At 46.6% G+C, this 26465-nt stretch overlaps 1 protein-coding gene across 1 annotated transcript in view; it reads right to left on the reverse strand.

Annotated features, from left to right (window-relative positions):
- Positions 1-259: 259 nt before the first annotated feature.
- Positions 260-26465, reverse strand: part of PACS1 (phosphofurin acidic cluster sorting protein 1) — a 202230-nt gene continuing 176024 nt past the window's right edge. Inside the window, exons 20-24 of the mRNA XM_033955834.1 lie at positions 18732-18774; positions 17682-17817; positions 17205-17437; positions 11041-11160; positions 260-669 (exon numbers count right to left, since the gene is read on the reverse strand). Of these exons, the coding sequence (XP_033811725.1) occupies positions 554-669; positions 11041-11160; positions 17205-17437; positions 17682-17817; positions 18732-18774 (648 nt within the window). The 3' untranslated portion in view covers positions 260-553. The remainder of the gene's footprint in view (positions 670-11040; positions 11161-17204; positions 17438-17681; positions 17818-18731; positions 18775-26465) is intronic.

Here is a 26465-nt window from a genome sequence, read left to right on the forward strand (position 1 = left end):
TTCAAGTGGTGTTAGTTTTTCAGAGGTGAGAAAAGACTAAGTGGGAGTGGAAGGCAGGGGTGGGAATGCTGTCTGATTAAATAAAAATCAAAACAATCCCATTTAAAAAAAAAAAAAAAAGAATATCCCTTTGAGCAACATCTGCATGCAACGGCTTGATAATTCCCAGCTCACACTGCAAGATATAACCAAGGATTTATACTTTAAAAACATGGACTACTTAAGTTATTGCAGAGAGAGAATACAAGGTGAAGTTTGGTATATGTTCTTTTGGCAGTTGCTGTCTGCTCAAAACATAACACATTCTGTGCATCACGTTCTATTTTCACACTGCAGTAACAAAGCCGGTGGTACACCAATGGAAGTCACAGTGTAGTGCCTCCTCTTCCACATAGTGGACAGGTATTACTGGAAATGTGATGGTCATCAGTCTTACGAGCCACCATCTTAGCTTTTCTAAAGCTTCTGGGCAGACAGATAGATACAGAGGTGGGCTGGTGACAGCTTCTTGGAGCAGGAACTGCAATGATGATGCCGGAGGATCCACAAGGAATCAGGTGGGTTTACCAGAACTGAAGACGGCCACAGGAAAATGCTTCACATGAGTAGGCCACTGAGCGGCCAGCTGGAAAAACTTGACATCATTCCACTCCACGCCATCGATGGACACTGAGAATAGGAAGAAAGGAGAAAGATCGCATATGTATGTGTAGTCTGGCTAGCATTAAACATCCAGATGGTCTAGATCAGCTAGAAACATCAACTGCAGATTAAAATATGGCCATGAGCCTTGAAAGACTTGCTGCAGCCCATTCCCTGCAACCAGGGTTTGGAAAGCGAAAATTCATGCCTGTAAAGACGTGCTCTCTGTAGACAGTAAACATTGTCAGTCATATCAGTGATGTCAACGCCATTCAGTAATATTTCCAGAACTTTCCAGGAAAATGTCAACATTGTAGATAACAGAATAAAAGCCCCACAACCAATCTACTCCATCCAATTCCTACCTACCAGTAAGAGTGTGACAGCATATAGGCTTTAATCTTTATTCAAGGCATTTGAGGGCAATTCTTTAACCGGACACCTCGAGTTGGGCACACTAATGCCACATGCTAAGTGGCAATGTTATAATAGCATCTATATGCAAAGATGCCATTATAGAATACTAATGTAAGTCAGCACTGGTGCACCAAGGTGTAATCATTTAGGCCAGGTCAATGAAAGCCATAAATGGACCCAGCTAAGTGTTCCATGTTATGTGCATAACTGACAGTATTCTATAAATTAAATTGGAAGCATGCCTATTCCCCATGCTCTACCCTTAAATACACCCCTTTATAGAACAGCACAGTGCATCTACCCATGTAAGTGCTGCTATTCTGTGCACTATGCAGACAGTTGTAAAATTGCCTATATTTTGTCGTCTTCCTGCTTTTGTAGCACCAGTTACTTGAGTAAATAGGCCTACCTGCTTCTCACAGATCTTGTGCTAAACCATCTCTCTCCCCTTCAAACTGTTCAAAATTCTGCTGCACAGCTTATATTCTGCCAATGTCACTATGCTCACGTTACCCCTATCCTCAAGTCACTCCACTGGCTCCCTATCCGCTTCCGCATACAAATCAAACTCCTCTTACAGATCTACAAGTGTGTTCACTCTGCAGCTTCTCAATATCTCTCCCTATACTCTTCCCTGGAAACTCTGTTCATTGGGCAAGTCTCTCTTAACTGTACTCTTCTCTACTGCCAACTCCAGGCTCCGTCCCTTCTATCTAGCAGCACTGTATGCCTGGAACAGACTGCCTGAGTTAGCATGTCAAGCTCCATCTCTGGCAGTGTTCAAATCCAGGCTAAAATCCCACTTTTTCGAGGCTAATTCTGACACATCTGTAAAGTATCTATTTTGTCACTCCTTCTGTGATTCCCTATCCCAATTGACCCGTTTGTCAGATTAGACTGTCAAGGGAGGATTATCTCTTACATGGTTAAAGTAATATACAGCGCTATAGAAATGATAAGTAGTAGTAGTATATAAAACATCCTATCCCATATGAGGGGCCTTAAGCATCTGGGCCAATCAGAGCATTAGGCCCCTCCCTGGCACATCCCAGGATGCACCGGAAAGGGGAAGGCCCACCATTTTGAAGTGGGCCTGCCGGCTGGAGGGAATAGATATCCCTCCGGCTGCCCTTTGTGAAGAAGGTGGGGGAAGGGGCGAAATTGGAGCCAGTTTAATGACCGCACTAAAGGCATATTAAGTTTTGAGAATCTTTCCCTCAGGTAATCAGTGATCTACCATGCTATGGTTGGCAGAGTAGCCAGTGGTTAAGAGTAGTGGGCTGAAAATTAGTAAAGTCAGGGGTCAAACTCCACTTTTTTCCCTAGGGCTCCTTGTGATCTCAGACAAATCAAGTTAACATTCCATTGCCTCAAGCATAAAAGTTAGAGCTAGATTTACTAATGTGATTTGCTTTACATTAATGAGCATTATTAGTGCATAGGTTATAATGCCAATAACAATTGAATGCATGGTCAAAGAGGATTAACAATCCATAATTAAAGTAATGAGATCAGGATACGAGGAAAAAAAAAGAAGTATGAGCCTAGGAAGCACTCATAGCAGATGCCCGCAGAGAAAGCAATGTTACTTACCGTAACAGTTGTTATCCAGGGACAGCAGGCAGCTAGTCTCACTAGTGGGTGATGTCATCCGACAGAGCCCCGATACGGATGTCTCACAAGCATATTTTGCTTGAAGAAACTCAGAAGTTTCGAGATGCCCGCACCGCGCATGCGCCAGTGCCTACCCGCCAGATGGTCCGGGCGTGTCTCCTCAGTTCAGGTAGCTAGCAGAGAAGCCAACCCAGGGGAGGTGGTGGGACGTGAGAATAGCTGCCTGCTGTCCCTGGATAACAACTGTTATGGTAAGTAACATTGCTTTATCCCAGGACAAGCAGGCAGGTATTCTTACTAGTGGGTGACCTCCAAGCTAACCTCAATGGGATGGTGAGAGAGTTGGCAACTTAGGAGAATAAATTTTGTAACACTGTTTGGCCAAACTGTCCATCCCTTCTGGAGAAAGTATCCAGACAATAATGAGAGGTGAATGTATGAACCGAGGACCAAGTGGCAGCCTTACAAATCTCCTCAATCGGTGTCGATCTGAGGAAGGCTACAGAGGCTGCCATTGCTCTGACCTTATGGGCTGTGACCTTACAGGGAAGGGGTAATCCAGCCTGGGCATAGCAGAAAGAGATACAAGCCTCCATCCAGTTGGAGATGGTGCGCTTCGATACAGGTCGTCCCAACTTGTTTGGATCAAAGGAGACGAAAAGTTGAGGAGCAGTTCTGTGTGGTTTGGTGCGATCCAGGTAGAAAGCCAAAGCACGTTTACAGTCCAGAGTATGAAGAGCTGATTCTTCAAGATGAGAATGAGGCTTTGGAAAAAACACTGGAAGTACAATGGATTGGTTGAGATGAAATTCAGAGACCACTTTAGGCAGGAATTTCGGATGAGTGCAAAGGACCACCTTGTCATGATGGAATACTGTGAAAGATGGATCCGCCACTAAGGCCTGAAGCTCACTGACCCTGCGAGCAGACGTGAGGGCCACCAGAAAAAACCACTTTCCAAGTGAGAAACTTCAGTGGAGCCTTGTCGAGAGGCTCAAAAGGAGGTTTCATAAGCTGAGAAAGGACAACATTGAGATCCCAAACCACTGGAGGAGATTTGAGAGGAGGATTGACATGGAAAAGTCCTTTCATAAATCTGGAAACCACAGGATGAGCAGAGAGAGGTTTCCCTTGTAGAGGCTGATGGAAAGCCGCAATAGCACTCAGGTGGACTCGTATAGATGTAGACTTGAGACCAGACTGAGACAGGTGTAAAAGATAGTCCAATACAGAAGAAAGGGAGGCTCGCTGAGGCTCCTTAGAATTAGAAACACACCATGAAGAAAATCTAGTCCATTTTTTGGGAGTAGCATTGACGAGTAGCAGGCTTCCTGGAAGCCTCCAAGACATCCATCACTGCCTGGGAAAACTGGTGAGGAGTTACGTTGAGAGGAACCAAGCTGTCAGGTGGAGAGACTGCAGGTTGGGATGAAGTAGAGATCCCTGATGCTGAGTAAGCAGTGAAGGAAACACTGGAAGAAGGAATGGCTCCCTGCTGCTGAGTTGAAGTAGAAGGGAGTACCAAGGTTGTCTGGGCCACCGAGGAGCTATTAGAATCATGGTGGCACGGTCGGACTTCAGCTTGACCAGAGTCTTTTGAATGAGAGGAAATGGAGGAAACGCATACAGAAAGCAAGTTCCCCAATCCAGTAGAAAGGCATCTGCCTCGAGACGATGAGGAGTGTAGATCCTGGAGCAAAATTGAGGCAGTTTGAAGTTGTGGGGAGCAGCAAAGAGGTCTATCTGAGGCGTCCCCCACTGTGCAAAGATCTGATGAAGAGGGCTGGAATGGAGTGTCCATTCGTGAGGCTGGAGGAGACGACTTAAATTGTCTGCCAAGACATTGTCCTTCCCCTGAATGTAGACAGCTTTGAGGAAGGCGTTGTGGCGAACCGCCCAATCCCAGACTCTGAGAGCTTCCTGGCAGAGGGAGGCCGAGCCCGTGCCCCCCTGCTTGTTGACATAATACATGGCGACCTGATTGTCTGTGCGAATGAGGACCACCATGTCGTGAAGAAGATGTTGAAAAGCCTGAAGAGCATTGAAGATGGCTCTGAGCTCCAGAAGAATGATTTGATGGAGTCGGTCTGCACTGGTCCAGAATCCCCGAGTGCGAAGACCATCAAGATGAGCTCCCCATGCATAGGTCGAAGAATCGGTTGTGAGAACCTTCTGGTGGGGAGGAGTGTGAAACAGCAAACCTCTGGATAGATTCGAAGAGGTCATCCACCAAAGCAGAGACTGCCGAAGAGCAGGAGTGACTATGATGTGTCGAGTCAACGGGTCTGACACCTGAGTCCATTGAGAAGCCAGGGTCCACTGAGGAATCCTGAGATGAAGTCTGGCAAAAGGCGTCACATGAACTGTAGAGGCCATGTGGCCCAGGAGAACCATCATGTGTCTCGCTGTGATGGACTGGCGAGAAGACACCGACTGGCAGAGATGAAGAAGAGCATCCAAGCGCTGAGGAGGAAGGAATGCTCTGAGTCGAATGGTATCCAGGACCGCCCCGATGAAGGGGAGAGACTGGGTAGGCTGTAGATGAGATTTGGGGAAGTTGATCTCGAAGCCCAAACTCTGCAGGAAGCAAATAGTGGTCAGGGTCGCCGAGATGACCCCTGGAGCCGAGGTGGCCTTGATGAGCCAGTCGTCGAGGTAGGGAAATACCTGAAGACCCCTGTTCCGGAGTGCAGCGGCCACTACCACCGGACACTTCGTGAAGACTCTGGGAGACGAGGACAGGCCGAATGGAAGCACTCGATACTGCAGATGTAGATGTCCCACCTGAAATCTGAGGAACTTGCGAGAGGCCGGATGAATGGGGATGTGAGTGTAGGCCTTCTTGAGATCCAGAGAGCATAACCAGTCATTCTGCTCGAGGAGGGGGTAGAGAGAAGCGAGGGTCAGCATGCGAAATCTCTCTCTGACCAAGAATTTGTTGAGGACCCTGAGGTCCAGAATAGGTTGCAGGTCGCCCGTCTTCTTCGGAACAAGGAAGTACCGGGAGTAAAACCCCCGGTTTTGCTGGTCCACAGGGACCGGCTCGACGGCCCGGAGCCGGAGCAAAGCCTGAGCTTCCTGAAGAAGAAGGGCGGTCTGTGTCAAGTTGGAAGGATACTCTCTTGGAGGGTGGTCCGGAGGGACCCGATGGAATTGAAGAGAGTATCCTTCCTTGACGATGGAAAGGACCCAGAGGTCGGTGGTAATAGCCTCCCATCGATGAAAGAAATGATGGAGGCGACCCCCAATGGGAAAAACAGGAGGAGGCAGAACGAGGTTGGTTATGCTCCCTAAGAGAGAGTCAAAAAGGCTGAGGAGCCTTGGGGACAGTAGAAGGCTGAGGTTTTTGCTGAGCCTGCTGAGGAGGCTGCCTCTTCGCTGGTTGTCTCGCAGCCGGAGCCTGCTTTGGAGTGTAACGCCGCTGATAGATCAAGGGCGGTCTAGAAGGTCGAGACTGTTGAGGCTTAGGCTTGGGCCGAAGAATGGACTGAAAAGATTTTTCATGGTCAGACAGCTTCTTCGTCACGGTCTCGATGGACTCGTCAAATAAATCCGCCCCTGCACAAGGAACATTGGCAAGTCTGTCCTGGAGATTCGGGTCCATGTCAATGGTCCGAAGCCATGCCAATCGACGCATAGCCACGGAACAGGCGGCAGCCCATGCCAAAAGCTCAAAAGCATCGTAAGAGGATTGCATTAACTGGAGACGTAGCTGGGACAGCGAGGCCACTACTTCTTCGAATTCAAATCGAGCCTGAGATTCAATATAAGGTGTGAACTTCCGAAGCACAGGCAGGAAGAACTCCAAATAAGTTGCAAAATGAAAAGTATAATTGAGAACTCGGGAAGCCATCATCAAGTTCTGGTATATTCTCCTCCCAAACTTATCCATGGTCCTGCCTTCGCGACCCGGAGGTACCGAGGCATACACCTGGGACAGATGAGACCGCTTGAGTGAGGATTCGACCAGCAGGGATTGGTGGGTGAGTTGGGATCCCTGCTGATGAACATCATCCCTTGTGATGAACCGTGCGGTATTGGGCATCCAACTTGCCAGGAACCGCAGGAATAGAGTATGGTGTTTCAAAACATCTCATGAACGTTTGGTCAAGAAGTTTGTGTAGAGGCAGGCGAAGAGACTCCGCAGGAGGATTAGGCAAATGCATTGTGTCAAGGTATTCCTTGGAGTACCGAGAACCGGAGTCCAAGGTAATGTCCAGGTCATCCGCCATCTGTCTGAGGAAAGAGGAAAAGGATAACTGGTCCGCCAGCACAGGCCTATGAGAAGGACTGGATGAAGTCGAGGCCTCGGGATCCACAGAGACCTGGGATCGACAGGGTGAATAAGAGACACACGGTTCGTCGAACTCCGGACTCTGCGGAGGAGACATGTCCGACAAAGAATACCTCATTCGCGGCAGCTTCTTCTGTGGTGACACCGTAGAATGCTGCGAGGAGTGCCATGAGGAATGTCTGGATCGACGGCCCTCTCGGTGTCGGAAGGAGGACCTAGATCGACGATGTTTAGAATGGTCCCCAGATGCCTCTAACGAGTGAATGGGACTCGAGGCCGTAGAGCGCAGAGGCGGGAAATTCGACGCCTCTCGAGATGCAGTCCAGGCTTGGTAAGGAGTGCGGAAGAACTCTTCCTGTGATTTGCGATGCCCAGGTCTTCGATTACCCGAAGAGGGATTCCACACCTCTTCGTCCGGAGGCGTAATGGGCTCTAAAGGGGGCATGTCACTAAAGGAGGCCCGCCTCGAGGGACTGGCCGCCAATCGCCACTCCTCCTCGCCAAGCAGCGAGAGCGACCGGCGAGGAGGAGGAGGAGGGGGTGGTCTGCCCCCCGGAATCGGAACCGGGAGGTCACCCTGGATCGTTGCAATCAACCTGGGTCCTATGGTTGTCATGAGCTCGACAAACTGAGCCTCCAAAAGGGACCGCAACGAAGCCGACAAGGAGGGAGCAACACCTAAAGTGGGACCTCCTGCACGGTCTTCGCGCTCCTTCGTGGTCGAGTGCTTTTGCTTGGAAGCCTTCGGCACTTTGAGAACCACGGGTGGAATGGGAGGAGGCGGTACCTGATCCGAGGAGACGGAGGAAGGCACCGGCGCTGAAGGCGGGGTCGAAACCGGAACAAACGAAGCCGGCTTCAATAGACCCGGTGTAGCAGGAGTGGTGGGGGGCTTCGTAGATGCAGGCGAAGCGCCAGCCGAAGTCGAACATAAGAACATAAGAAGTTGCCTCCACTGAGGAAGACCATAGGTCCATCCTGCCCAGCGGTCCGCTCCCGCGGCGGCCCATCAGGCCCATTGCCTGAGTAGTGGCCTATACCTATCTATACCCTTCAATCCCTTTTTCTTCTAGAAATCTATCCAAACCTTCTTTGAAACCAAGGTTCCTTCGCAGCTTCCATCTTGAACATCAACTCCCACAAAAAACAGCGACGCTTAAACGCACGCGCTGTGAGAGTGGAACAAGACCGGCACAATTTCGGGAAATATTCCGGACCAAGACACTGCAGGCAGCGTCGATGCGGGTCCGTCAGCGAAATCGCACGCTGGCACTTGCTACACTTTTTAAAGCCAGTAATTGGCCGGGACATAGGCCGAAAAAGCTCCGCCGCAAGATCGAAGGAGCGGGGCCTGAGCCACGCGGCCGACCCGGTCGAATCACCGGAAGCAAAAAAAATTTTTTTTATTTTTTTTAAAAGAAACCAAAGAAATAAAACACACGATAAAGAATAAAATAATTCAAAACCACGGCAATAGAAGGCAAAAGAACGGGAATTCAGTCAGCGCAGAATTGAAGTAAAACTTCTCAGCTTCGCGGAAAGAAAAGAACTGAGGAGACACGCCCGGACCATCAGGCGGGAAGGCACTGGCGCATGCGCAGTGCGGGCATCTCAAAACTTCTGAGTTTCTTCAAGCAAAATATGCTTGTGAGACGTCCGTATCGGGGCTCTGTCGGATGACATCACCCACTAGTGAGAATACCTGCCTGCTTGTCCTGGGATAATCCAGTTTCAATTATCACAGTGTATCAGTAATAAGATCCAACAAGGCTGTCGACTTAAACAGATGGTGTACCATCAGGTCCTCCCCCTTGGTCCAGTGCCTCTGGACTCATGGTTTCTGACTGGGACTCCATATCTCCCAAAATGGAAGATTCACTCTTGGACAGAAAAGGCATAGATTCAGACTCCCAGTCCTTATCTGACTGGGCTTCTGGACCCTGCTTGGGGATCTCTTCTGGAGTGTACACAAGTGAAGTAGGCAAACTTCCTTACACAGCCACTGGCACTCCTTCTGTTGGAGCCTAGGAACCCTATTTATGTAGGCCTTCCACATTAGGCTTACAAAATAAAAGGTAAAGCCCTGACTAGAGGGCCCCTAAGGCCCCCTTCAGGCTTCCCGCAGTCTCTTCTTGGGCTCCATGGTGTCAATAAACCTGCGCTACACCAATCGCTATCCAGAAGCTCTGGAGGGGATGTTTTCCTAGACAAAGGAGTCATAAGGTTTAGATTAGATTAGATTAGTGATCTCCAGCCCTGGAGGTACCAGGTGATGCAAAGCCAAAAGCTCCCGCCCATTTCTCACATGCCCTATGGCATACAGACACTCCTCAGCTGACCATCTAATGCAAATCTGGCATGATATAGAGGTACCACAGCCTGAGGGATCCATCCCAAAGTTTTTATTTTTTGCAAAATCGAAGGGAATTGAGGCAAATGGAGGCTTTTAAACAAAAATTGTGAAATCCAAGATGGCTGCCATGGTAGCGTGCTTATGCCAAAAATGGCCCAAGAAAAACCAGTCAAAAAATTCTGGGAAGAGGTTTTTAGAGGTGGGGGACCCTATATCCAGGCCCAGAAATTCTTCAAACATGCAATTTCGGAACCCCCCCTGATTTTCCTATAAGTTACTATAGCCTTTCTTGCAGTCTGTCTGTGCTGGTGAATTTGGAGAAGACACTGCCTCAGTCAGCCAAATCAAGACTACGAGCTGCAATGTTTGGGCTGTCAGTTGGACCAAAGTCAGACTGAGACCTCAACCCCCACGGAACCATGAGACAAGAGGGAAGGGAAAATGCAGCTGGCACCCACCAAAGCGCGACTGGATCACCATGGGGGCTAAATAGCCTGCGCTCAAGAACCTAATAAATCAGGTTGCGAGCTAGTTTCTAGGGGAACTGACCCCGACCTCTGCAAGTCCTACTGAAGTCTGGTACCCGCTAGGGTTTCCCTGCTAACTGCAGATTTCTTTCCCAGAATCTGTGCCCTCTCCCAGGCAGAACAGTCCCATGGTCACTGGGAAGCTCATGAGCACTGCAAAACCTTTAGCTTTAGATAAAAGCCCAAAAATTAAGAAAAAAATGATCAGAGCAGATGCAAACAACATCTTCTCAACTTGCTTGCAGAAGGAAAAACTGAAGGGAGCACTACAACAACTGGAGAATGAGGCGGCGTTGAAGAATATAAATTTCAACCTTTTGCAACACAACTTGCATTTTGGGGGATATTATCTATAATCAGGACTCTCAGGCACATTGCACCAGAAATAATGAATAACCTTCTTCACCAGGATAAGCATAACTTGTTACTAGGTGAATTCTGATAGTTTGGAAGATGGAGGTGAAAAAACAAACAAACCCAAAAAACAGAAAAATCATAAACAGACAGAATTTTCTCTGACTCTTTAAAGAAAATAGACTAGGTTCTTATATGGTACCTAAAGTGTAAAGGTAAGTCAATACTTCTAATTGCAAAACTCAATCAATGCAGCTCGGGTAGAGCTTCCTAGAAAAGTTTTCTAATGACGATAAAGTTTTCTAAGTTTGTCAGAGTTGTTGTGTGGTTGATTTCATCTTTGTTGATGGAGAAAGAAAAAACACATCTGTTGTCCTAACTCAGGGGTAGGCAATTCTGGTCCTTGAGAGCCTGAGCCAGGTCAGATTTTCAGGATATCCACAATAAATATGCATGAGATAGATTTGCATCTCAAGGAGGCAATGCATGAAAATCTATCTCATACATATTCATGGTGGAGATCCTGAAAACCTGACCTGGCTCCGGCTCTCGAGGACCGGAATTGCCTACCCCTGCCCTAACTGGAAGAAGATGAACCTTAAGTGTGTTATGCAAGGACAAAGTCTGCCAAGCATTCCCAACAGAGTCAAAGTTTTTCTACAAAACCTTGGAAACTGAGTTGGTTTACAGATCCCTTCTTATTCTCATATGACAAAGTGCGATCTGCTTAGATATTGTTCACCAGCAGAGGCTGCCACTGAAAAAACTGGTCTGAATTCCCTTTCACCCAGCTCTAGTCTCTTAAAGATGGGAACACCCTCATGTGAACTACTTCTTACCTTTTAACATGGTTTGTTGCTGTTTGGCTGAGCAAATCATGCGGCTGATCCCTTCAATCACCTGGCTCTTGGAATCCACTTCCTTCTCTTTGGGTTTCTTACTCAGAAAGATTGTTGGGACTGTAAGAAAGATAAGATGGAATGAATAACTGTTAGTGAGCCAATGAGGAGTTTACAAAATTCACGACAGAGGATCAGAAAGAAAGCGAGGGAGACAACACTAAACAGAAGTCAGGGGGAAGTCGCTAAGTGAAACAAAGAGAGGGGACAGAGGCAATATTTGAGAATAGAGGAAGAGAGCATAAAGAGTTAACCAGGGATGAAAGGAAACAAGGAAACCTCAGCAAACAATATAAAGTTGAGGGGGGGTGGGGGGAAGACAGAGGTAAAACAGAGGAAACCCGAAAGAGGGGAAGAAAGGGAGAAAAATGTGATAACATAAGCTGTCACACAAGTGCCTTGCAAGAACCTAAAGAGCACATAACTTTCTCGTTGCTCACAGTAAGACAAACAGTGACTCTTCCAAATCTGTACAGCTAATGATGGCTTAAAGAATTTTTCTCCATAACTCATCTGGATGCTTTTTAAACCCAGCTATGTTAATTGTTTTGACCATATTTTCCGGCAAGAAATTCCACAGCTTCACACTGAGTAAAAGAATACTCTCTCAGACTTGTTTTAGAGTAAATCTTTTTGCATTCATGTATTTTTATGTTGTTATGGTTTTATTGTGAAAGGACATATAATAAATCATTTCAGAACATCAGCATCCAGTTTTTTGTTTTTATCGTTGGATTGATTCTTCTGTGGATTTTGGGGCCTTCTTTTTTCTTTTGTCATAAATCATCACAAACAGCTGAAAGTGAACAATACAGTTTTTCCAAAACATAATGGTGCAATACAATTTTCAAGCAACTTCATGAACATAAATAAAAATAATAAAATTATCTTCTGCTTCATTTACCCAGCTTTTCTCCTTCTCCCCTTCCCTCCCAAAAAAAACCTCTCTTCAAACATAGCTGTGCATGCAAAGGGAAGCTGGACTCTCGTAGAGGCCCCCCTTCTCAGCTCAGGCTAGTGCAGGAGTAGGCAAACTTTTTGACTCGTGGGCCACAATGGGTTCTTAAATTTGCCAGAGGGGCCAGACAACTGGGGAAGGGGGGGCACCGGGGGGGGGGTCTGATTTGCTGCAGAATGATGATAGTAAGAAAAAGGGCCAAGGCAGAAAGAAATAATCCCCTCCCTCTCTCCCATTCCTTGTGCAGCAGAACCCTTGCCCAGCTTCCATCCTTCCCTCCCTCCCATCCATCGTACAGCAGAACCCTTGGCCCGCGGGCCACAGTTTGCCCATGTCTGATCTAGCAGCATTCTATTTGTTGGTAGGATTCCTAAAACTAGCAAGATTCCATGCTACTTACTCTCCAATAAATAGGCAGTCAGTTACCGGTAGTTTCTAAAGTCTACCTCAACATTTGTCCAAATTTTTTAAAACCCACCTACAGTTAAAGTTAAAAATTTTGGTCCTATGAAAGATACTTTTGTAGTAATTCAGCAATGTTTCACAAATTTAGAGAACTGGGCCATTCTTCTTCTTAAACTCAATAAGGATCAAACAAGATGGAGCAGGAAAGCGTAAAAGAGGAAGCAGCCAAGGGCCTATTTGCTAGCCAGGGCTGGCCAGAAGGAAGGGGCGAGTCGGGGACTCTGGCAAACTTTCTAGCACTGCGGGCAACGAGCGAAAGGGCGTGTGGAAGAAGGCTTGGCTGCACAAAGAGCTACATTTTCTGTCTCACTGTTGGTGGCAGAGGAGTGAGAGCGGTGTTGAACTCACGAAAGAAAGGGAGGGAGGGAGAAGTCTTCGTGAGTGCCGAGGCAGACGTCTCTTACCCAGCAGCAGGAGCTTGACCTCACAGGCCGCCTTTTCACCATCCTCTTGCAGGCTTCAGTCGATCAACTTGCTCCTTACCTTGACTGCCTTGTCCTTGGCACTCAGCTTGCAGCCCATGATGGCAGAGGGTCCGACAGGCAGAGCCACAGAAGGATGACTTCACTTACTCATGCTCTCTCGCTCCCGCGGGCCCTTGCTCTCTTTCCCACAGTCTCTCAGTGGGCCTCACTCACTGGCTGACGAGCACCGACATTGGCCAGTCCCTTCCTGTGGGCTGGATTAAACAACTAAACGGGCTGGATATGGCCTATGGGCCATAGTTTGCCTATGTCTTGGTTAGTGCCTTCTCCTCCTTTGTTGAAGTTAGTACATTAGGTTGTGAGCCCACTGGGACAGATAGGGAAAATGCTTGAGTACCTGAATAAATTAATGTAAGAAATGAAGAAATAAACTAATTAATTAATTATAACTCTCCTTTTTTTAAATCAAAATTGATGACATTTATTGGTAATTATTGATCCATCTGAAATATTTCCTTTAAAGTTATAGGAATGAAATGAAAGCGATTGTCAACTTTATTCGAGTCAGGACACAACTGATGGATGGTGCTCGCATCTGTGACCCTCAAGGACCTTTGGTCTGATGCACTATGTTCCACCATGCTGAGTTTCTCCCCTCATTTTTCCTTCTTACATCCTTGTAACCCAGCAACTCCCTGTCCCCTCCCTACCCCCTCCACCCCTATGGTTCAGCAATTCTCTATCACCTCTCCCTTCCCCTCCACCCCTATGGTTCAGCAATTCCATATCAATTCTCTCTTCCCCTCCACACCTATGTTTCAGGAACTTCTGTCACCTCTTCCTTCCCCTCCACCCTTTTGTTTCAGCAGCTCTCTATCCCCTCTCTTCCTCCCCACTCTCACAAAAAGAGTCATCTCTCTGTTGCCCCGTGATCTGCCATCTCCTCCTCTGCCCAGCACCCTCCCCTAACGGTCCGCATCTTCTTCCTTTCTCTCCGAAACCCTCACCCATAGTCTGGCATCTTTCCTGTCCCTTTCCCCCTGCAGGTCCAGCACCTCTCCCTCCCGCCACCTCTCCTCATGGATCCAGCACATCTTCCTCCTTCCCCCTTGAGTCCAAAACCTCACCTTCTTCCCTCAGCTCCCTATGAGTCCAGTAAAACTCCTCCATCCCTCAAACCCACCCCCCCCACAAGTCCAACACTGTTCTCTTCATCCCTCAAATTATACCCCCCCCCCCGCAAGTCCAGTGCTGACCACTCTCCTTCCCTGAGCTCCCCAACAAGTTCAATGCTTCTCCATCTCCTCCCCTCAAGCCTTCCCAATAAAATGCTGGCCCCCCTTCCTTCCCACACTCCCTACCCAGACCATCCATGCTCCATCTTCTTCCATCAAACTCTCCCTTCACAAGTTCAATAATGCTTTCTCTCCTTCCCTCAAAGCATCCCTCAGGACACAAGTCCAACACAGCTCCCTCTTTTTCCTTCAACTCCCCCCTCGAGTTCATCACTGCTGCCTCTTCTCCCTCCCCCTTCCTCTGTTCTGTCACCCTGAAAATAAGTCCTAGCAGGATTTTCGAGGTAGGTCTTAATATAAGCCCTACCCTAAAAATAAGTCCTAGTCCCAGGATTCGCTGGCAGTTTCCCTTCCCTCCCTCCCATCCCTTGTGCAGCAGAACCCTTGAACGAGCACCGCCTTCCCCCCCCTGAGCACCTGCACCTGTATCCATCCCTCCCTCCCATCGGAATCCCACCACAAGCCTTACTTACCTCCGTAAGCAGTGTCGGGCCGGCAGCACTATAATAGGCTTCTTCGGCTTTGTCCGCCCGTGAACTCTGCCGCGTTACTGATGACATCATTAGTAATGCGGCAGAGTTCACAGGTGGACAAGGCCAAAGCAACCTGTTAAGAGTGCTGCTGGCCCGACGCTACTTATGGAGGTAAGTAGGGCTTGTGGCAGGGTTCTGATGGGAGGGAGGGAAGGATGGGGATTCGGCTGCGTGGCAGGTGCGGATGCTCGGGGGGGAGGGGGGTCTTCGCTCATGGATCCTGCTGCACAAGAGATGGGAGGGAGGAAAGGGGAGCTGGGCAAGGGTCCTGCTGCACAGGGGATGGGAGGGAGAAAAGGGAAGCTGGGCAAGGGTCCTGCTGCACGAGGGATGGGAGAGAGGGTAGGATAGAAGCTGGGCAAGGGTCCTACTGCACAAGGGATGGGAGGGAGGGGAGCAAAAATGCTGCACATATGGGGAAGAGAAGCGAAAGAGGAAGAACTATAAAACTAGTGTGTTGCTATCCCATTAAGCTAGTCAGTTCTCCTCACAGCACTTTGAGTAAATTCTGCCACTTGTAGAAAATATGCTTGGTCTTATCAATGATGTGGAGAAATTAGGTTCTTATCTGCTAATTTTCTTTCTTTTAGTCTCTCTAGACCAGCACAGTTCACTGATGGGTAATAGCTCACCATGACCAGCAGATGGAGACCGAGACAAACTTTTGGCTATAGTACAAATAGCTGTGTAGCCCCTAACATAACCTGTCTGTCAAATAGCCAAGCAGAACTAAGAAGTGCTAATCATAACACTAACAACACTCCAAACAGGAGTAACAACTAACACAGAATGAATATGTATGAGATGGATCTGCATGCACTGCCTCCTTGAGATGCAAATCTATCTCATGCACATTTATTGTGGATATCCTGAAAATATGACCTGCCTGTGGCTCTCGAGGACCAGAATTGCCTGCCTCTGGTCTAAAACCACAAAGGCAAATATTTCCTTTTATCAATTGAGTTTGAATAATTTGGTTTTGTTTTTTGAGCATATGGCAACCACTTGGAATGCAGAAACTGGAAGAGATCCGGTAGTTACCAGTGAGGCATTGTGTCTATTATTAAAGAACTTAAGAATTTACACCAGATCCTCCAATTTGCAGGAATTACTATATAAGTTTTTATTGAGACTTCATATGGCACCTCAGTGAGCATTGTCCCTTCTTCGCACTGTCCTAAGTGCCACTGTCTACAGGCAACTTTGTACCATATGTTCTGGATTTGTGATACCATACAGCTTTTTTGGATATGTGTTTTAGCTTATTTTTCTTGGGTTTTGCACAGGAGATTGCCTTGCTGGGCAGACATACTGTTATTTTCTAATTTTACCTCTCTGGACATGAAGAGTGCTACCAATTGATTACTTGAGAAGCTGTTTCTCCTGGCTAGGAAATGCATTTTGAGAAACTGGAGACAGGACTGCCCCTCTTCTGTGACAAAGTGGAAAAATGAGATTTATGCTTTACTACGCATGGAGAGATTGGATGTGAAAAGAGCTTTGCCTGCAGAATGGTGGCACTTTCTGCAGATTTGGTTGCCTGTTTGGGACATTATGCCTCCTAGAGCCCGCAGTTATTTGTTGAATATGTAATCTGGTTTGGGTTGGGATTTGGGAGGGTCAGGGGTTGGGTTGGGAGTTGTGTACTGTTTCCAGGGCCTCTGTGAAGAAACAACATGTGTTCCCTGATTGTTTTCTTTCTTACTGTTACTGTTTATGTGTTCTTAAAAACTCAATAAAAATTTATTGAATAAATAGAGGCGAGCCAATAACTCAACCTACACACAATCACAGTAGAAAAAAGATTTCAAGGAAAGTGAAGTGCCAGGTGATATACCTTCTAGAATCTAGAGGTTTCTAAACTAGAGGAAATAATACCTAGTCTAGCACTGTCCAGTGATAATCTCTGGTCAAGCTCTAGAACTCGTTGCCAGAAGATGTAGTTACAGCGGTTAGTGTAGCTAGGTTTAAGAAAAGTTTGGACAAATTCTTGGAGGAAAGGTCCATAGTCTGATGTTGAGACAGATATGAAGGAAGCAATTGCTTGCCCTGGATCGGTAGAATGGAATGTTGCTACTATTTGGGTTTCTGCCATGTACTGTGACCTGGATTGGCCACTGTTGGAAACAGGAAACTGGGTTACATGGACCACTGGTATGATCCAGTAATGCTGTTCTTATGTTATCACCACTTGTGTGACTGTAATAATCATGATTATCAGTGGATAACACACATTTCCCCTAGTGCTGCTGGATTATACAAATCAGGAGTTGTCCATGGACCAGTCCACAAGTCCATGCACCTTTTAAGTTGATGTGTCTGACAAGACCCTTTGTTCAGTGGAGTGTGTGGCATTAGAGAAAAGGAGACTGGATATAGCAGGTATTGGTCAAGAAGAGCCCCCCCCCCCCCCGCATGATATGTTTACCTTTCTTGTTCTTCTCTTTGGTTACAACAGTCATGGACATGGTGGTGCAGGCATGCAGTTCTGCACCACTGGGCAACCGGGACACCTGCACAGACCGGAAGATGCTTTTGAGGGTGTTCTTGGAGGTGGCATCTCGCTTCTCCCCATCTTTTCTCTTCTCCTGCAGCTGTGCAAGCCAGTAGTCTACCTGCAGACCGATGGCATCCCCTCCTCCATAGGGATTGTTTGAAATGCTGGGATTAACGACAGAAACAAAACCATTTTATCAGAAATAACAAGCACAGCCTTACAAGGACCACAGTGCTCTCTGGGTGTCAGTACATCTAGGCAAGTCAAAGACTGTGTGGAAGGAGCTGTCCTGTACATGGACTCTGACCAACAGCCTGGCCAAAGCAAATGAGCACAATTTTACTTTTGCCTTTCTGCGGTTATATTCAGGAATGAATCTAGAAGACATCTGCTACCAAGGACATATACCTGACAACAGCTATCCCACTAGTCATGGAAGGAGATGAAGGAGGTGTAGCTAAGACATCCTTTACCAGTCCTGTGGTTGATGGGGGAGAAGTGGATGGGACGGTCAGGCTCACAATTGGGACATCATCCCCATCTCCTACAGGACATACAGAAAGAGAAGGTGAGTGTTTGAGCTCTTTCTTGTGGCTAAATTGTAAATATTACTTTGGGGGGGGGGGAGTGATTTTACCTAAAGCTTTTGAAAATTGTGTGCACAATATTTTAAAATTCTACAGTTTATATTTAGTGTTTGTACACCTAATTCCCTCCATCATAAGGGCTGAAATCAGCCTCCCCAGTTCATTTTCTCAGTCCAACTGCAGTCTTCTCACCCTCTAACTCCCAAGTAAGATCCCTCTTCTGTCTGCTCCCAAAGTCTTTGCAATACTCCCATCCCTCATGCTCCATCCCCAAAGGCACCCCCATTTCTCATTCTTTCTCCTCCCTAACCATCACTGTATCTCTCCCCACCCTCCCCCATAGCATACCCTCAAGCTTGAGCTCCTCCCACACAAATGGCACACTGCCTGCCCCCACCCCCAAGATCATCATGGCATCCTGAACCTTAGCTCCGCCCCCTTCTCATCTCCATGGCACACACTCAGTCAACATCTTTTCAGTCTGTTTTCCTCTCCTGTATAGATCGCACAGTAAGACGAGAAGGAAATGAATCGCTGCATATTGGGCCAATTCTTCCACCTCTGCCGACCAAGAATCAACTGCTTATGTGAACTGTGGGACAGTACAGATGCTTGCGTGGTTCACATGAACAGTTGGCTTTAGGCCAGTAGAGGAGGAGAAAGTGGCCAATTCACCTGCTCCTCCTCTTGCTGCATGATCTCAACAGGGGATGAGGAGAGACAGCAAGGAGAGACCTGATACGGGCATATTTGCAGAATTCTGCACAGCAAGTACAGAATTCTGCATGTTTTGCAGAGGTAGGGGGAATCTGTACTGTGCGGTTACGCAGAACTCCCCCAGGAGTAAATTTATGAAAAAAAAGGAATATACCTGCAGCTGCAGGAGACTGTTCGATGATTCCCACTTTAACAACCTATGAGGAAATACAACAGTTTCAACAGTCACAACAGTCTCTATCCTTCACTTCAGCACTCAAGAGGTCTCGTGGTTGGAGGGAATCTACCAGTATATTTGTTTATTCATTTTTCTATAATGTTCTCCCAGGACAGCTCAGAATGGTTTACATGAATTTATTCAAGCATTTTTCCCTGTCTGTCCCAGTAGACTCACAATCTGGCGGCAGACTCACAATCTAGCAGCACAATCTGGTGGCAGTATCGCAACTACTACAGAAAAAAAATTATCCACAGACAAATAATCTTTTAGCCTCCTCAAAAGTTTCAAGTGGAAGAAGGCTTTAGGTATCACAACTTTTATCTATGGTTTAAAAGATGATGTAGAGTCGAGAAATACAGTAGATGTAGAGTCCCAAATACAGTGGAATCTTGGTTTGCGAGCATAATTAGTTCCAGAAGCATGCTTTTAAACCAAAATGCTCGTGTATTAAAGCGAGTTTCCCCAAAGAAAAAAACTCAGCTGATTCCTTCCACATCCCAAAAAGACACCCCCCCCCCCCCACCGAGGCTACTGGCACACTTCCATCCCACCCCACCACATCCCAAAAAGACCCCCCCAACCCCGAGGCCACGGGCGTGCTTCCACCCCACCCCCAGGAACCGGTATCGCCCCCAAGAACCGGCATCGCTCCCCCCACCCGTCCGCCCAAACCCTTACCTCGATCAGGCACCGGCATGCAGCACCAACCTACAGGACATGCTGGTGCCGAAAGAGTCTGCTGCCTGACGCTGTTCCCTTCTGGGCCTTGAGCATCTGCGCATGCTCAAGGCCTTCTGGCTCCCGCTTTCTCCGAGATTCTAATGAGATTCTCTGAGAACCTCATTAGAATCTTGGAGAGAGCGGGAGCCAGAAGGCCTTGAGCATGCGCAGATGCTCAAGGCCCAGAAGGGAACAGCGGCAGGCTCTTTCGGCACCAGCATGTCCTGTGGGTTGGTGCTGCATGCTGGTGCCCAATCACGGTAAGGTTTGGATGGGCGGGGCGATGCCAGTTCTTGGGGGCTCACATATCGAGTCAACGCTCGGTTTGTGAGGCAAGATTTGCGAGAGTGTTTTGCTCATCTTGCAAAACACTCGCAAACCGAGGTTTGATTGTACTTTGATCAAGAAAGGGAATTGAACATTACAAAAGGAAACTTCAGATAGAAATTCTGGTAGTTCTTCGTTACATTCTAGGTGCAAAATCTGTGTCTTGCTGATATTAAGTTTTAAATGATTAGCAAACATCCAATCACTAACTGCCTGTAAGCAGATTATTAAACGAGTAAGTCTCTGAAGTTGATTTTCTAATTGGAATTACAAACTATATGTCATCGGCATAAAAGCCAATAGCTGATACCAAACTGAGAAAGATCCATACAGAGAGGTTGCAAATAAATGTTAAACAAGGCAGAAGATAATGCTGATCCTTGAGGCACACCTCCAACAATTGGGCACCACCCAGAACAGTCATTTGACAGCTGAATTTGAAAACTCCTAACTGACAGAAAAGAATTGAATCAGTCCCACGCCTTTCCACCAATACCCAAAGACTTTAACCTAAGTAGCAAAATCAGACGACTGTTGGTATCAAATGCCGCAGAAATATCTAGGAAAATCATCAAAAATGATTCCTCATGATCAAATCCTGTTCTTATAGAGTCAAAGGTAGATAAAAGCAACAACTCATTTAAATGCTTAGCGCAAAATCCAAACTGATAGTCATCTAAAACCTTATATTCATCCAAAAAGTCCTGAAGCTAGAACAGGACAACTTTTTCTAAAATTTTCACAGAAGAAATAGGGCAATAATTGGAAATCACCTTAGCATTCTGTTGACTTTAGCAAGGGATGGACTACTGCTCTCTTTAATCTAGCGGGGACACAACCCTCTTGTAAGGAGTTGGTCACAATCGTAGACAACGATGGTACAATGCTGCCTTCAAAGATAAATATATCCCAATAGAACAAGGGTCATGCAGACTTATTTAAACTCTGCCTGATTGTTTCCAGCTGCTTCAAAGAAACAGTATGAAATACCGTCTAGTGTTCAGCAACAGGAAGAGATACTACAGGAAGTGCTACATCATGAAATTCTGCTAAAATGTTCTGAATTTTTACTGAAAAAGATGACATAAAAGCCTGACAAGAAAAAAAGCAGTCCTTCTGCAATGGGGTCACTGACTGTAGTCAATTTCTTAACAACTTTAAATAATTATTTTGAAGATGGTGCCACTTCTCTGATTTTCCCATCAAAATATTCCTTTTTAGAATCCAGTATAGCACTTTTGTATATGTCCAATTGATCTCTATATGCTCGCACTGTACATGCATCAGGATATTTATGCCCTGGAATTCCTTGTGCCACAGTTCCTGTTTTAAAACTCTAAGTTGATTGGAAAACCAGGGAGCAGCATGATTTCTCCTCATATTAACCCTCTTCAGGGATGCCAAAGAGACAAGACAGGCTGACAAAGTATCATACCAAACTTCAACTGCATTAATAAGTTCCATAGGGCTAGATTCACTAACCTGCCTCTCCGTGCCAGATCAGTGGGCGATTGCATGCATGCCAACGAATTCACTAAAGGCCTGCATGCAAATGGGGACGATCGTTGGCACACTCCTCACCAACTGCACAGATCGCTGGAGAGCGATCCTTGAGCATGCGCAGATCATTTTCCTTGACTGTAGATGGTCTGCACAAGCGCTGGCCCTTCGTGCCTGGCAGAGCTTTTTAACTTTTTTTTAACTCTCTTTTTTCTACTTCGCGAGCCCGTGGTTTTAACCCGCTTTAAACCCGCGAGTTAAAACCACAGGCTCGCACTGCAGGGAACAGGCGAGTCGGAGCTGAACAGGGCAGGAGATCGGGGCTGAGAGCAGGAGTTTGGGGCTGAGCAGGGCGGCGAGACAGAGCTGGCAAGTCAGGGGCTGAGAGCAGGAGTTTGGGGCTGAGCAGGGCGGCGAGGCAGCTGGAAAGTCAGGGGCTGAGAGCAGGAGTTCGGGGCTGAGCAGGGCGGCGAGACAGAGCTGGAAAGTCAAGGGCTGAGAGCAGAGAAGCAGGGCAGAGAGCAGGGCGGCAGAAGGCACGGCAGTCGGAAAGGACCTGAGCGACTGGTCATCAGCAGTCGCTTATGTTTGGATCGGTCAGCCCAGTTGGTGTCCCTCATTTTGTTTAGTGAATTGCTTCCTGCCTATATTTGAATGCCGTTCCCCCTCATTTGCATGTGCAGATCGAGATCGGATCGGTACACAGATTAGTGAATTGGGTCGGAGGGAAACTGGGTCGCAAAGGGCTCGCAAACCGATCGATTTACTTAGTGAATCTAGCCCATAGTGCTCAAATCTTCCAGTTGTGGTTAGCAAATCCGTTTCAATTTCTCTAAATCAAACTTGGGATGAGTCAGAAAACTGGCAGTTTCACACATATGTAATTTACAGTTACTCGATGGCAGAATTAACTTAATCAGCCAGTGATCAGATCACAAGACGGAATCAATTTTAACAGATGAATCAACAGTATTTGTAATCACAGAATCCACAAAACAGAGATCTAAAATTTGCCCTGCCTGATGTGTGGAATCAGATATAATCCGAGACCAACCTAATCTTTCTAAAGCGGTCAAAATAGTGCCAGCTCCAAGGTCAGAAGCAGCCAAATCTGCATGAATGTTAAAGTCACCTAACAAAACAGTATTATTAGAGTTAATCTTATTAGCCAATAGGAAATCCACAAAACTTGAAAAATTTGAGCATAGAGTTTCTGGTGGACAATAAGTCAGCAAAATATTAAACTGTTTTGCAACAAGAAACAAAAATTCAAAACTATTGACACATTAAAGGTCCATAACTGAAAAAGCTAAACTAGTTCTGGCCAAAATTAAGACTTCCTCCCTTCTTACCCAATTGAGGGCGCGAGAAAGCCATATAATCCGGAATCCTAAATTGATTTAACACAACACCATTCGACTCAAGTAACCATGATTCAGTAATACATAACAAATCTGGTTGACAAGACTAAGATCTTCCAAGGTAACTATTTTTTTCCTTACCGAACGTGCATTAATCAAAAACACACTCAAAATATCCAAACATGGTACCGCAAACAAAGTATCCTGAACCTTAATCTGAATCAAGATAGAATATTCTGTGCTTATTTGTTTCTTACAAAGAGGACCTTATCTTCCCTGCCTCATAGAGACTGGAATATAACCCATCTTGAACAATACACTGCCTAATAACAGTTACAATACAGATTAGATAATGACACGGGGAAAAATTCTGTCCCCTTCACTGCCCCGTCCCCGGACCACCATCCTCTTCACCGCCCCGTCGTCCCCGTTTCTGCTGTTCCCTTTACTGCACTGTCACCATCCCCACTGTCCCTTTCACCGCCCCGTCCCCATATTCAGCGTCTTCTCCTCTCCATCCCCCCCACCCCCAGCACCCTTCATGCGGTCCAGCAGCTCCCTCCCGCCGGCCAGCCATGCATTTCCCTCCTTCCCTTCCTTTCCCTTCCCTTCTCTTGTAGCGAAACTGGCAATTTGTATAAGGCTATGTGCTGTATTACAGCCGGAGCCTTGAAGTCGCGTCGGGTTGCCTGCTAGAAAAGTCTCCTCCGATGCAACTGGAAACAGGAAGTTGCGTCAGAGGAGACTTTTCCAGCAGGCAATGTGATGCAACTTCAAGGCTCCGGCTGTAATACAGCACATAGCCTTATAGAAATTGCCAGTTTCAACAAGAGAAGGTAAAGGAAAAGGAGGGAGGGAGATGCAAGGCCGGACGGCCAGCGGGAGAGAAGGGGCTGCCGGATTGAACGTTCGTTCACCACGCGTGCTAACCATTCACCACTCCACGGTGCGGTGAATGGCCTTGTCCCTGATCTCGCGGTGACCTTTTTTTTTTGGTCACCGTTTTGGAGGGTTACCCGCAGCTAGCCGTGGGTAACAATCACCGTGTCATTCTCTAATACAGATCATACAGCCTCTGTAGCTTCTCCCACTTCACAGTCTCAGTGTTAGCTCAAGAGCTGATGTTAGGGCAGGCTGCTTGATATCTGACGCTATAGAAAACAGGTCAGCACTAGCAGCTCTCAGATTTGGGAATCAGCGTTCGCTGCCAGCATCTTGATATGCAGTAATAGGGCTGGGAACTGATGTCATCAACTGTTACTTGTGCACAGCCTCTGTAGGTTTTTAAATGCCCCATTTCTCTTCTTTTCCAGCTAAAGAAGCATCTGCAACTTTTAAACACATGCGGGAGGTTAACAGCAAAAATGTTCAGAATAAAATAAAAGGGCCAGCACATATCTGCAGTTGTCATAAATATCAGCCTCACAAAAAATGTTTGCATAAGGCTAATATTTAACAGCAACAGATGTGTGCTGGCAACTTAGGGCTAGATTCACTAACCTGCTTGATCCGGGCAGTCCGATGGATTCTTCAATCAACAATATTCTAATGAGGGTGATTGGAGGAACACCCCCATGCGCCGACACGGATCGCTAGTGTGCGATCCAGACGCATGCGCAGACCATCTGCTTTCCCTGTAGATGGTCTGCGCATGCGTTTGTGTTCGTTTGTTGTGTTGGGGAGATTTTTTGGGGGGGGTTTGGGGGGAGGGCAGACTTGATCCCGGCAGCAGCGGCCGCCTCTTTTTAAACTTTTTAAAAACTTTTTTAAAACCTCTCAACTTCTTTGCGAGCCCGTGGTTTTAACCCGCGGGTTAAAACCATGGGCTCAATGTGCGGGGAAGGGCAGGAGAGATTTGGGGGAGAACAGGGTGGCGATTCGGGGGAGAGCAGGGCGGCAGGCAGGAGAGACTCGGGGGAGAGCAGGCAGGAGAGATTTGGGGCAGCAGAGAGCAGGATGGCAATGGAGCTGGAGAGTCGGAAAGGACATTTGCGACTGGTCCTCAGCAGTCGCTTCTTGGGTTGATCGGCCAGCCCAGTTGGTTCACAAAATTTGTTTTGTGAATCGTGTCCTTTCCTACTTTGCATGCCGTTCCCCTCATCTGCATGTGCGGATCGGAATGGGATTGGCAGAGAGGTAAGTGAATCGGGCCGGAGTAAAATCGTGTCGCAAAGGGGTCGGTACGCAATCGGTTTGCTTAGTGATTCTAGTCCTTATTTTCTTCAGACATGTACATAGAAAGCCACACTTACTGTTCAACTCTTGTGCACATGTGCCTGGCAGGCTTCTATGGCATACTTCACCATCTGAGTCAATTGCCAACATTTCTTTGCAAATCTTAACCCAGAAAACACTATTCCCGATTACCATAACCTAATTAGTGACCTACAGGCCATCGCTCATTATCATGCATTCATCAGATTTTTTTCCACCAAAATAGTTTTCTGAATTCATCTTCTCATATCAACCAAAGACATTGTTCTGTCATTTTTACCCAAAGCTACCTTTTCATCCAGTAGAAGAATCTCTTCATACCTTGGACCTTCAGCATATGTTACTCTTATTTGGATCACACTAAAGACATATGCCGCTCATTGCAGCTTTTTGTTTCTTTCCACCCTAACTTAAGCATACTGTACAGATTTGTTGTTAGCAAACTAATTGTCAGCCTAGCATTGCTAGCAGTCAGCATCTTCGGTTGGCCTAACCAATGTCAGCATAGGCCTATGGACATTATATCAGACTGACTCTGGAATGTTGATGCAGATAGACCCTTAATGCTCCTCCATAGAATTCACATCCATTAAGCATCAGGCCAGACTGGATTGTTTATCAAGAAGATAGGCTACTTGAATGGGACAAAGAAGCCAGAGACTAATCCCATCTTCCATTCCTGCCAGTGTCACACTTTCCTTATCAATTAAACTAACCATTGTTTCAAACAGTTTACAAATTATAAACAGAAAGATACTGGGACATACAATAGTTTCTATATTTAGAATAAGATTCCAACCTATAAAAGCCTCCTCTCTGCAACACCCCTCTCTCTCTCTCTCTTGAACCTGAAGTCTGAACCATCACTTCCCCCTCTCTCTACCTCTCTTTCTTTGTCCTCACAGCACCTATTCAGGAAGCTGTCTTTTCTCTCTCATTCACAAGAGCACAGAAGCAGTCTCTGAATCCACTCTGTATTTGTAAAGCTTATGTCTATTTCTGTCTGTAAATTTGTAACCCAGTAAAGCTTATGTATCTTTCTAAAGATTGCCTTTCTGTAATATTAAGCCTATTTCTGCACATTATATTCTTTATGTAATCACTTCTGGCTGTGCTTGTCATTTGATTTTACTTCCTACTGAATCTTCAACGAGGGTATTGAACCCGGGACCTGGTGGATTGTAAGGCCGCCACATTATATCATTGGGGCTTATTTGCTTCAACATTACCCTTCCAAATCCTTATATTTTGGGGGCTAAACCTTACACTAATCTTCAGCTTCCTGATCACACTCGAGCACATCAGCTTACAGCAATGTCTACCTCTGCAACTCACTTACTAGAAGTTATTTTAATATATATCTGCAAAGCATAAACTAGGTCTTCACCTCACACCTTCAAAAAGTATTGCTGCTTAGACATCGCAGCAAGATCCAACAGTAAATCTGGAGATGCTGTGCCTGCCCATAAATCCACGAACCAGTCAGAGAGATGGAGTGTGAACTTTGTCTTGCAACCCTCTCTGATAATATCCAGGACCCAGCGGT

Source organism: Geotrypetes seraphini, chromosome 8 (genome assembly GCF_902459505.1).
Source record: "Geotrypetes seraphini chromosome 8, aGeoSer1.1, whole genome shotgun sequence".
Classification (NCBI taxonomy): Eukaryota; Metazoa; Chordata; class Amphibia; order Gymnophiona; family Dermophiidae; genus Geotrypetes; species Geotrypetes seraphini.